This window comes from Equus przewalskii, chromosome 21 (assembly GCF_037783145.1).
Source record: "Equus przewalskii isolate Varuska chromosome 21, EquPr2, whole genome shotgun sequence".
NCBI lineage: Eukaryota > Metazoa > Chordata > Mammalia > Perissodactyla > Equidae > Equus > Equus przewalskii.
Window position 1 is genome coordinate 7,010,640 of NC_091851.1, and position 12,421 is coordinate 7,023,060.

At 56.0% G+C, this 12,421-nt stretch overlaps 1 protein-coding gene across 4 annotated transcripts in view; it reads left to right on the forward strand.

The window, feature by feature from the left end:
• RRBP1 (ribosome binding protein 1) overlaps positions 1-12,421 on the forward strand; it is a 61,820-nt gene that overhangs the window by 28,326 nt on the left and 21,073 nt on the right. For all 4 annotated transcript variants that reach the window (XM_070589533.1, XM_070589535.1, XM_008525373.2 and 1 more), the window contains exons 3-5: positions 5,815-5,963; positions 7,298-7,420; positions 11,696-11,848. In XM_070589533.1, the coding sequence (XP_070445634.1) occupies positions 5,815-5,963; positions 7,298-7,420; positions 11,696-11,848 (425 nt within the window). The remainder of the gene's footprint in view (positions 1-5,814; positions 5,964-7,297; positions 7,421-11,695; positions 11,849-12,421) is intronic.

Below are 12,421 nucleotides of genomic sequence, written 5' to 3' on the forward strand. Positions count from 1 at the left end.
AATGCCCACAGATACAGGCATTTATGACCCCACAATGACCGAGTTAAACTGTCAGACTCATGCACAAGTCCACGTGGGAGAAAGAGGCCATCTTTGGGGCTAGGACTATGGGTTAAGTTTAATATCTTCCCTTTACTCTTCTGCATTTTCCAGTTTTTCTATAACAGTATTATTTTTTTAATGGAAAAGAAACAAAAACTCCATTATTTGTCTCTGAGTTGAATAAACAGGCCCTCACTGGACCAAAGCACAACTCCTACCCTTGCTGGTGCTGTGAGGCAGCCCAGCCCCGCCCACAGTGCCGGGCATCCTCTGAGCAGCAGAGACACGGCCTTGCTCCTTTGGCAGGAGGGTACCAGGCTGAGGAAAGAAAGTGTCCAGTTCTTGTCAGGCCTGTCCCAGCCCCTGGGCACCGAGTAAGTGGCCATAAGTGGGGTCAGAGGGAAAGTTAGAGGAAGGTCCCGCATCTGTGAATCTGGCAGCATCCTGGGGGCCTGTCGGCTCCTTGTTGTGTGAGGCCTCGCCAGGCCGTTTCTCCCTCTGCCAGAGCAGGTGGAAATGCACAAGTAGGATCATGTTCTAGAAGCTCCTGGGGCAGGGGTCACCAGAGGCTTGGATACAGGGAAGGATTTTCAGACCTACCAGGAAAACTTTACTCAAGGTGGCTTAGCAGGGGCGCTCATCTTAAACTGTGGCTTGATGATAACAACACCCCTTCCTCCCTCCTAACCCACACCCCTTCCTCCCTCCTAGCCCATCTCCCCACCCACCTGTCTTTGTGCGCTGTGGGCTTGCTGTGTCTGAAGCCCAGGGCTGGGCCACCACCAGGAAGATGACACCGTTGTACTCCTCAAGCAGGTGTTTGGTTCGGTGCGAGGTGCATGAAGTTCCTTTCCGTGCATTTATCCCCCTAGCGGTCTGTGAGATGGACTTGTACTTTTCCCTGTTTTACAAAAGCAGAAACCAAAGCTCAGCTCTGTTTTGTGTCTTCCCAGAAGTCACACTGCCAGCAGGTGGCAGGGCAGGGATCAGAGCCCCGAGCCTCAGTGTCTCCATCAGCCCTGTCCGCAGCTGCTCTGCCTCCTCAGGGCTGAGCATGGACAGGAGCTTGTTGAGATTGTCTGACGCACTTCCGTTCGAGCTGAACTCAGTTTCTCAGGGTCCGATGCACTCAAGAAAACTCTCCAGGGCTTTCGAGCCTTTGCTCACTTTCTGCATAAGTTCTTCAAACCCCAACTTTTTCTTCTCTTCTTTTTCAAAAAAAACAAAAGCATCACCTAGGAAAGCGAGCCAAGTGTCAGTGTGGCACTGCCATGTCTTAGAGAAGCTGCTGGATGCCGTTCTCCCCAACTCTCCATTCAGCCGTCTGGAAGTGTAGTGGTGGTGGCCGGGAGCACCCGTGGCACGTCTGCTGTCCTTTCTGCAGGCATCCGGTAGAAACGCGATTGCCCATTGAGACGTGTTCTCGCTGGACCTGTCTGTATGCCCGAGGAAGCCCACGGAAGGGTCCTGTCCAGAGGTCCTCCAGGGGTTGTCTTTCTTTAGGAAATATTGTGATGTGTTATTTATTTTTCAGATATAAAATTGATTTTGTTGAAATTTGGGGCAAAAAACAAGTATAATGAGAAAAATAAAATCATTCAATCTATAGGATTTTTAAATTCCATTAGACATCATTAAATGCACAACCACCCACTTAGTTAACAGATTGCTTTTTTCTCCAACCAAAGGAAAAAGCCTGATTCGAATAGGGTTGCTCTTGACGTTGTAGTCATGCGTTTCTTAACGACTGGGATACCTGGTGAGAAAAGTGCGTTAGCCGGCCTTGTCATTGTGCGAATTGCAGAGTGCACTTACACACACCCAGGTGGCATAGCCTGCTGCACACCTGGGCTGGGTGCTCATCTCAGGGGACCACTGTCCTGTATGCGGTCCATTGTTGACCGAAATGTCTTCTGTGGCACAGGACTGTGTTTGTACTTTGCTCTGGTGCATCTAAAACACCAGATGGTAGTGTCCGTGGCCATCAGAGGTCGAGTCCAGTGGCTCCTCTGAGGCCTGCACCTGATCAGGAGGGCCGACCAGCCTGTCCTTGTCACTCCCCTCCCCGACACCCCAGCCCTCGCTTCTCCTTGCTCAGGGGTGTTTGCCTCAAGCTTCCCCTGCTCTAAAAGCCTTTCCTGGTGTCGTTGCCTTGGCTGCTTCCTCAGCAGCTCACACTCCCCAGGTTCCCTTTGTATCGCTCAGCTGCGTGATTGCCACGTGTGCTGTGTCCTGTGTCTCCACTGCCTCTTGGAGCTGGCAGTTCCACCTCTAACTTACCTTCCCAGGCCCAGCATTTTGCAGACTGCCAGGTACACAGTAGGTGCATACTTTGTGTCTGGAGACCACCTGGACCAGCCTGCCCTGGGCGGGGCTGCTGTGCACCTGTAGCAACAGCTGGAGTTGAGCCGAACCTCTTAATGGCCGGTCCAGGGCTGTGGCCATAACCCCTCCCCTTGGTGACTGGCCGCGGCACCCCTGGGAGGCGCTCCCTGGAGTGGCTCTGACGCCCTGCCTGTCGGTTGAGTGAGCCGGGCGTGGGCCGTGCAGGAGCCTGCAGCAGCTGGACGCGGGAGAGCTGCCGCCGAAACAGCTGGGTTGCCGAGCCCCTGAGACCTTTGGCTGAGACCTGGCCATTGGGATCCTGGTGATGATGCAGACAGAGAAAGTTCTCCCTGAAGGACCCACAGTTGACCGTGCGAGAGAGACTCCCAAAGGCCTTTCTGTGAGACAAGTTGAACATAGGTGGTGAGCCTCCCGGCACGTCGCATGGGGGCGTCGTTTTGGAACTTAGGCCTTGCGTAAGTGTCTGAGCGCTGCCTGCTTCTCAGCCCAGGGACTAGGAGGCAGGGTCCTGGCTTCCCTAAACGCGCTGCCCCCTCGGCCTCGTGAGTGCGGACAATGGTGAGGCAGGAGCCAGGGGGTCCGAGGGTGTGGGCTCTGTCCCTGGAGGGCTGGCTCCTGGGCGCCAGTGAGGGGATCCTGAAGCCCGGATATACATGTGGCTCATGCGGAGGTCCAGAGGTCTGCTTCCTGCTTCCAAGTACTTTTCTTTTTCCTTCAGTTTTACTTTCCCTGAAGCTTTCTTGAACATGGCGAGGAGTGATAATGTAGGGCACAAACCAAGGAGCAGGGCTGCAAGATAGGCTGTGGCTGTGTTCCGGGCTCCACTGGCTGTGGCGGGAGCTTTACCCCCAGAACCCTGCGGAGAATGAAATCTCCTAATCCAGGTCTTACTCCCCTTTCCTTTGGGTCCTCACTGGCTAGGATGCTGGTGGAAAGATCCTGTACAGGAACTCGAGGGGAATAAAGATGGCACCGTTCTTACCCAAGACATTTAATGAAAAGATGAACAGTTGTGGCTCTCTACAGACAATTTAAAAGATAGTGTTTGTATGAGGATGGAGAAGGCCATGGAAGTTTCTGTGAGGGCATGGGGGAAGGACAGTGAGAGTTCAGTTTTGCTGTATACAGCTTTGGGTTGTTTCACTTGTTACAAGTTTTTATTAGTTTGTTCGCTAAAATATCTAATGACTTTAACATAATTACTTTGGAAAGTTTCAATGAAGGTGTGTTAGAATGGCGCTCTCCCAGAATACTCTCAGAAACGTTTTGTGGACAGGGCGTCTCGGGGTTCGTCTCCCCTGGCCCTCCAGGAGGGAGTGCACATTTGTCGAGACCACTAGGTGATGCCTCTGAAGGAGACAGCGGTCCGTCTCAGCTGTGGCCCGTCATCCCAGTGTGGGGGCCCCAGGGCCTAGGAGGACGGTCTTCAAGGAGAGTGTTCAAGAGGCCACAGGGGACTTCAGCCCGGAGTGCTTTGGGGTCCCCGGGGCTGGAAAGGAGTAGACCAGCCTGTCCAGTGGAAGTACAATGTGAGCCATGTGAGCCACAGCTGTAATTGAAGCTTTCCTAGTAGCCGCATCAAAAAAGGCAAACAAAAAGCAAATGGAATTAATTTTAATGATATATTTCATTTAACCGAATTTACCCAAAATACTGTCATTTCAACATGTAATCAATAAAAAATTTATGGATATTTTACATTCTTTTTTGTTCCTACCAAGTCTTCAAAATCTGGTGTGTACTTCCACATGTGGCACACCACAGTTCGCACTAGCCACGTTTCAGGTGCCCAATGGCCACACATGGCCAGTGGCCAGCATGTTGGACAGCACGGGGAGTAGACCTTTCTCAGTCAGGAAAGGAAAATGTCTGTTCAGTGACCAGCTCAGAGAGGCTGTCCTGCCCCATCTAACTCCAGCCATGTCTCTGAAACTAGTGGACATCCTTCTTCCAGAAGACACTGGCAGTAAATGTCTGTCTGCAGGCTGACGGGGAAAAGCAGGAAGCCCATAAACCAAAATGCTAACAGTGGGGTTTTCTCCCAATAGCAAACATGAGAGTGGTTTTTATTTTCTTTTGGCTTAACTGTACTCAGAATTTTTCTTAGTGTGCGTAAGTTTACCATTAAAATTATTTTGTATTATATACATATTTCAATGAAGAGAAAGAAGGCTGAGCGGGCACCCCCCACCATACCCATTTTCCTGACGCCCTTGAGCTCTTAGGCCTGTGGTGTCAGCGTGGTTGTTTGTGCTCTGCCGAGCTTCACTGAGGTAGGAAGTCCTAGAGTGAAGGTGCTCACAGCAACAGCTCACCCACGGCTGGCATTCCGCCGTTAAGGTATCGTGCTAAATGCTTTGACTTGTGATGAAAATATTGTGACTAGGAAGTGAAAATATTGTGACAAGCCAGAGAATTTAGGGTTGCTATGGAAACCTTCCATCCATTGTCCCCGGTGAGGCGGGCCTAGCTGGAGGTGCTGCTGCAGGCCGGCCTGCTGCTTTGTTCCGGCTCGTTTTTGGCCCTGTCATTCAGCTGAGGCAGATTTGGGCCTCCGCATGCGGTGGACATTTCAGGCAGGGCTGCTGCCACACAGACGGGCACCTCCATTCCCCCTTTCCGGCCTACAAGGCTGAAGGAGAACCAGCGATGCAAGTGAAGCTTTGGAGGGGGCACCAGGGGTGTTTCAGAACTGGCAGTTAGTCATTGTCAAGTGGCTCTGTGTCCTTCAGGAGGTCACTGATGTACTGACAAGTGGGGAGGCCCATTCTGGAAGAACCCAGCCCAGCCTTCCCTCTCCTAAAACCTGCCTTCGGCTGCATCCAGGGGGAGCTAGAAATAGGGTATTTGAACCTGGTGTGTGGGAACCAGCCTCCTTTTCCTGGGGACCACAGAGAAGCAGCCGTGGAGACATGGGCCTTCTGCTTCCATCCTTCTCCCCTGACTGCGACAGTGTGGCTGGGGGCATCTGTGTGTGTGGGCAGTGATGGGCTCGCTGGTCAGCCAGGACCTGCAGGGCTGAAGGGTTTGGTCATGGCAGGAGGTGAACCTTGCTGGGCCGTGCAGGGCAAGAACTGGGCCAAGTGGTTTTCTGGAAAAAGAAGGAAGAACAAAAGCACCTTTGGGGAAAGTATGCCTTGCTTAATTCTGCTCATTTTGATGATAAAAAAGGAGGGACATCTCCCCCGACCCAAGACAGCTCAGCCTGTTTTCACTCGGGGACCTTCCCCCTCTGCTGTCTCTGGGCAGTTAGGGTCATGTGGGGACCTGTACTTTACGCCATTTCTCAGTGCTCCGAAAGAGCTCTCAAGCCCCTGGGCAGCTGGACAGGGCGCTCAGCTCTGACGGGCCCCTCTGCCCCAGGTGTGACAGGCTTGGTTGCTGGCATCTGAGGCTGAGGGCCTGCTCCTTCCTCTCGCTGCACAGGGCCCCCGGACTCCGACAGCCCTCTCTACCTGCCCTACAAGAGCCTGGTCTCCACCGTCGGAAGCATGGTGTTCAACGAGGGCGAGGCCCAGCGGCTCATCGAGATCCTGTCCGAGAAGGCAGGCGTCATTCAGGACACCTGGCATAAGGTGGGCTCACCCTCCCCCGGCCACATTTAGTGGCCACTGCAACTGGCCAGGGTGGTTTTGCCCCTCCCCGTCTCCCACTCAGGGGCTGGCAAGTTGCAGTGGTTACCTGGTCCTGGGGCCCTAGCCTCCCCTGGGCGATGCCCATCGGGCTGACCACACCCGGCTTACCAAGCTGCACAGTGTTCCTGGCACAACCTCCACTTACCCCTCTTGGCAGGACCCTGCGCCCCTTCCCAGGCACAGGCTACATGAGTCACCCTGCAGATGCTTTAGCTTCTGCCACAGCCCAGCCGTGGCCTGGCCGCTGAAATAAGAGGCCGTTAAGAGCCAAGGCAGGGCTGTGTGGTTCGGGGGGCTGGGGGTGCCACACAGGTGCTGGGGCCCAGCTGGTTTGTGGCCAGGGCTCAGGGTACAAGAACAGGGCTGTAGGGATACCTCGTTTGTGAGGGAACACAACTTTTTGTGTTTGTGAGGGCCCCTGTGATGGGCCCAGAAACCTTGGAGGTCTTCTCCAAGTTCCCTCCTGCTGTTGGGGGCCAGTTCAGAGGCTGGCACCCACCCTCTGGTGCTTGTGGCTAATGAGCTGCCACCAGGAGGTGTTACGTGGACATGCTTGTTCCTTGATCACAGCTGGAATTGTCGGTAATTTTGCTGGAGAATTTTGTGGCGCCTTAGTGGTTAGAGATATTGGGGTGTCCTGAGAGCCAGGCCAGTGGCCCCTGCTCTGAGGCCAGTGGAGGTTACTGCCCTTGGCCCTCACTGAGGTGTGACGTGTGTCATGCAGTGGCAGGGAGCTCCTCGCCCACTGAGCACGGGGGCGACCTGGGCGTGAGTGGCTGACGGAGGTCAGGAAGACCCCTCCTCCTCCAAGGAGAGAATCCCAGGCTCAGCTCAGGCCACTGTCCCCAGAGTGCCCCTCCCCTCCCACAGCCTCCACACTTCAGCCTGCAGCTGCCCACAGCAGCTAAGGGGTGGGCACCAGGCCAGAAACAGTGGCCAGCTGCCCCTCAGTGGGGCAGGAAGAGGCCCTGGGCACCGTTGACTCAAGTTAGTGGGAAGCACCACGCTTCTGAAAATTACCTCAGAGACAGAGCTTTTGGCCTACACAGCTCCTCGCACGCTGCACTGGAGGCCCTGCAAACCGGGCGGCTGGAGCCGGGGCGCCTTCCCCTGGAAGGGTCTTGAGTCAGGATGGACCCGCTTGTCCTGAAGCCCCTGCCGCCACATCAACAGGCTGCTGCTCTTGTCCTGGGTCAGAGTCTGATAGCTGGGGTGGGGACAAACCAGGTGTCTGTCCGTGCCCTCTGTTGACATGGCTCTGTGCACATTTCTAGGCCACTCAGAAGGGTGACCCTGTGGCAATTCTGAAACGCCAGCTTGAAGAGAAGGAAAAGCTGCTGGCCACAGAGCAGGAAGACGCAGCTGTCGCCAAGAGCAAACTGAGGGAGCTCAATAAGGTGCGTGGAGCGCTCGCCCTGTCCCGAGAACCCCAGTGTGGCCAGTGCTGCGCGTGCATCGTGGGGTCACTTTCCCCCCACGGCTCCTCGCTCGGGTCTGCCAGTGTGGAACTACCTCTCAGTGAGTGTGCGACGGCGTGAGGACTGTTGCTCTCTGACGGCCTGCGGCTCACCCGGAGCATCCTGTGGCTCCGAGGAGCACTGGCTCCCCTCAGACCAGCAGAATGCGTGGACGTTCAGTAGGGGTCAGGGCCCTCAGCATGTGACGGGGATGGACCAGAACTTTGCTGGCCGCTCCCACAGCGGTGGGCCGTCCTTTGAGGCTGCGTGCTCTGAAAGGAGGATGGGCACAATTGATCCAGGGTTGCGTTGTTGAGAATTGGAGCAAAAACTCATGGGGAGGGTGCCAAGGGGCTGCTCTTCTCCCTTTTCTGATGTCAGCGGAGCAACTCTGCAGGGAAACGCCTCTAGTGACAGGTATCATGTGTACTCAGGAGTAACAATCGGCCATGGGTCCGGGCTGCACGAGGAGCTGGGGCCTCGTTCAGGATGAGTCAGGACATGTGGCAGGAGGGGCCGCTCTCCCCTCTGTCAGAACTCACTGGCATTTCTCCCTTCTGAGGAGTAAGTCCAGGTCCCCAGCCCCTTGGGGCTGTGTGCACCCATGGGAAAGCTGTCTTTTCACAGCAAAATGCTGCAGGTTGCTCTCGCCCTCTCCCTGCTCACCTGCCTCCTCCACCAGGCAGCAGGGGCAGGGAGGTGGCTTGGGCCTCGGAATGTCCCACAGCCTCTGGGCTGCAGGCCTTCCTCTGGGCACCTCCATTTGTTCCTTCTGGGAGATTGGAAATGAGGCAGCCTGAGTTTCTGTCCTAAATTCGAGGGACATGGCTCTGAGGCAGACAGGAAAGTTCATTTGGTGGGGGACAGCGGGAGCAGATGACCAGCCTTTGGGTGGTTACTCTTGGTTAATGCTCTGCCCAGGAGAGAAAAGGAAAGGCAGGTCTCTGTGGCCTTCCCTAGAGCTCGCTAGCCTTCTGCCCAGTGGGCCTCGACATGTCAATGGGCTGTCCACACTCGGCTTTCACATGAGCCCGTCTTAGGTTGTTGCTTAAATGCAGGGCGGCTGGAGCCCCTGGCCCTGCCCACAAGAGCCTACTGTGCACGTCTCTCCTGCCCCGCCTGGGAGTGTCCCATCAGCCGTGAGCTTTACACCACGGAAATGGGCCAGCCCTTCACCGCAGAGCCCTTCCACCCCGGAGAGCCAGCTGACCGGCTCGCCGCTGGTTAAGTCTGTGGTTTCGGGGAGCCGTTCTTCTGTACCTTCTTTCTGGACAAACTGAAAAATCCCTGTGAAAATTTGTTGACCCCTAAAATAAAGCTCAAGTGAGAGGAAACGGGAACGAGTGTTCCCACAGCTGGTTGGCTGGGTGGGTGCCTGGCTAGCTCCTTGTGCCTGCCCCCTTGAATTTAGGATTTGCTGGCGGTGTGAGACTGAGGAGGTGTACCCTCTGACAATGATGGTGGCCTGTCCCTTCCCCACTGCTGGGGTCTCTGGCTGCCATGGGCAGCACAGCAGGTGTGAGGAGGGACGCCCCTTAGATACCACCCTTCGTGCCAGACGCTTACTGCCCTCCCTCAGTGGTGACAGCTTGATGAGATTTCCAAAACCACGATGGCAGCTGACCCACAGACACCCTCCCCGGTCCAGGTGCATTTCCAGCCTCCCCTGGTGGACTGTCTCCCTGGCCTTGAGCTGCACCCTTGGTTTTTATTACCCAGCTCGCCCTCCAGGGCTCTTGGCCTTGGCTCCGAGTGGAGGAGAAGTCTGGTGCTGCGTCCAGCCAGGGCCCTCCCTGCGTCCCTCCCTCCCCGACCACGTCCTCCTCCCTGCAGCCTGAGGAGGTCCCTGTGGGCTCTCAAGTGCTCATATGGTCCTGGGAGGGCCGTCTTTAAGCTCTGCTCGGCTCCTGATCTTCAGACCCCAGTCTGCACCCCTGAGCACCACCTCTGGCCCCTACCCGGCTGCTTCCTGACATGCCGCGCCCTTTGTTGCCTCCTCTGGGCCTCTCCCCCTGCTCTTCCGTTACCTTCAAATGCTCTTCACTGCTTACTGGCTGGAAATTTTCTCCTTAACCTTGGAGACTCAATTTTGTCTCTCTCTATCGAGAAGCCTTCTGGAGCCCCATTTTCCTATCCCAGCTCAGAGGTCATCATTGCACTTATGCCTTGTTGTATCTGTCCCCTGTTACTCTGGCCACCTTGCTTGGCTTGGCAGGAAGATTCTGAGCTCATGGAAGAAAAAGAGGCTATGGAGGGCTTTACAAATGCCCCGAGAAAAGCTGGCCTTTCTCTGCCCTTGAAAGAAGCTCAGAGGCAAAAGGAAGGAAATCTCATTGAATTCTGATGGTCTTGACCATGTCCCCAGGAGATCAGGACTTTTGCGCCCTGAGCCCCGGGGGGATGCCCAGAACTATAGGAGGCCTGCCCAGGGTGGGGAAGGCTGTCTCCATTCAGACACTCAGCACCGGCCTCTGCGTCTTGGGCTTGGCAGCAGAGGCAAGCAGAGCACAGGGGACAGCCCACGTGTGGCTGCACCACCCACTGCTGGTGTGGCTGTGGGTGCGCCAGGACCTCTCTGAGCTTTGATTTTTTCTTCTGAGGCTGGACCATGTACTTCAGGGGGCTGTTGTCCAGGAACCCCAGCAAATAGAGGGGCCTCCCTGCATGCTGTGTGTGGAGGCTTCAGGCCATGCCCACCACGCTCGTTCTGCTGGTGGGGTGTGCACGTTCGAGGAATCGTGGGGAGCCCTGAGTCCCCGCTCAGTTGCCCACTCCTGCTTCCTTAGAGGTTCCCAGGGCAGCCAAGCGAGCAGGACCCTCATGGGCTCCCACAGTCCCAGGTCCTAGCCCCACTTCTGCCACTTCCAGCTGCTCCCCAACCTTGGACAGCACATCCTCCGGAAGGCTCAGGGTGCTCAGCTTTAAATTGGGGGTCATGATCTTCACGTTACTGAGAGAATCGATCAAGACGCTGGCTTGTCCCAGAGTGGGTACACAATGTTAGCCACCCCTCCCATTTCTGTAGATAATCAATGAAGCATCCTTAGCGTGGACCTCATGCTCCTGTGGGCTCTCTCCCTGGGTGGAGCCAGGAGGATGATTGTCTTTGAAAAGTGGAGCCACTGGGTCCCAGCTGGTCCCATGGAATGCCAGGCTCATGGAGCAGCCCTGGCACCCAGTAGCCACCCCAATTCACCCAGCCCCTCCCCCGCCTCTAATTCCCTCCCATCTCAGGCAGGAGGGACACTTGCCCTTTGGGATGGACCTCACTGGTAGCCCTGGCCTGGAGAGGAAGAGAATTTTCCACTTCTCTGGTCCACTGCCCACAGTGGGGAAGGGACAGGGCCTTGAATCTCATGGGACACTTGTACCCCAGTCACCCAGGCCAGTGGGCCCACACCAAGTAGCTACCCATCTGGCTGGAGGCCGACTGGACAGGGAGCATCCCTACCCCAGGAGCCCCTTACACCAACCCTTCCTCACACTGTCACCCGCTGCTTCCGCGTGGCTTCCGTCCACTGCCTTTCCTTCTGGGATGACACAGACCTCAGCCAGCCCCTCTCCTTTGACCAGCCCTTCCCACCTTGTGTTGTACCCTGCCTGAGGCTCCATGTCGCAGCCCCAGCATCTCGTTTCCATCATGGGCTTCTGACACTGACCGGAGCAGATGTTCCCTGGGCTGGGGTGGAGGACCAAGTGGCTGCCCATGGAGGCCCAGGGCCTCCAGGAGTGGAGCTCACCCCCCAGCCAGGGTGGGATGGGCTGCTCTCCATGTCCCTACCCCAGCCATCAAGGCTCTCTGCCCTGTCGGTCCTGACAAAGGCACTCAAGTAGAAGTGGGTGTTCCAGGGTCTGGATGTTGGGGACCAAGCCAGGCTGGGGTGTTGTAATCCCTGCAGGACTCAGCCAGTGTCTCTTGAGAGCCCAGGGACAGCATGCCTTGTTTACCCAGCTCCTGCCTGTGTTCACCGTGTCCTCTGTGGCCAAGGCCTGACCTCCAGCCCTCCACCAGTCAGGCCAGCAGGGTTTTCCGGGGACACCTCCTTGTCTTCTGCATGATCTCGGCTGTGTCTGGTTTGGGTCTGTCTGACAGCTAAGGAGGAGGGATCCTGGGGCTCTGCAGGCGATGCTCTGGGTTGTGATGATCTTGGTCCCATCTGATGAGCTCCTGCCCTGGCTGCCTAACCGCCCCCTCTGCCCTCTGCTTCCTCCCAGGAGCTGGCAGCAGAAAAGGCCAAGGCAGCTGCTGGGGAGGCCAAGGTGAAAAAGCAGCTCGTGGCCCGGGAGCAGGAGATCACGGCCGTGCAGGCGCGCATGCAGGCCAGCTACCGGGAGCACGTGAAGGAGGTGCAGCAGCTGCAGGGCAAGGTGGGCAGCAGCTGCAGGGGCACGGGGTGGGCAGGGAGGCGCAGGGAGGGCTGGAGCGGTTCCCAGAGGGTGGTCGGGGATGCGCACAGTGGGGGTCTTTAGAATCTGGTTTGTTTTTGGAAGGTTTTTTTTTGTTTGTTTCATCTGGCTAGATGGTGATGGCCAGCCTACTGTGTGTGTGTAACATTAATAACCAGGAAGACGTAAAATACATTTTTTAAACTATTTTTTATTTATTTTTTCTTCTCCCCAAATCCCCCTGGTACCTAGTTGTATATTCTAGTTGTAGGTCCTTCTAGTTGTGCTGTGTGGGACGCCGCCTCAGCATGGCCTGATGAGGAGTACTAGGTCCGCACCCAGGATCCCAACCTATGAAACCCTGGGCTACCGAAGCAGTGTGTGTGAACTTAACCACTTGGCCACAGGGCTGGCCCCAAAGTGCATTTTGAAGAACACTTTTTGAAAACAGCCTGATCCCATGTGGCCAGCCCCATGTCCCATCTCCCCTCAAGTTCTCAGCTGCCACATGACCTTGGAGTAATGCTGGCTCCACCTTCTCCACTCAAGGTTGAG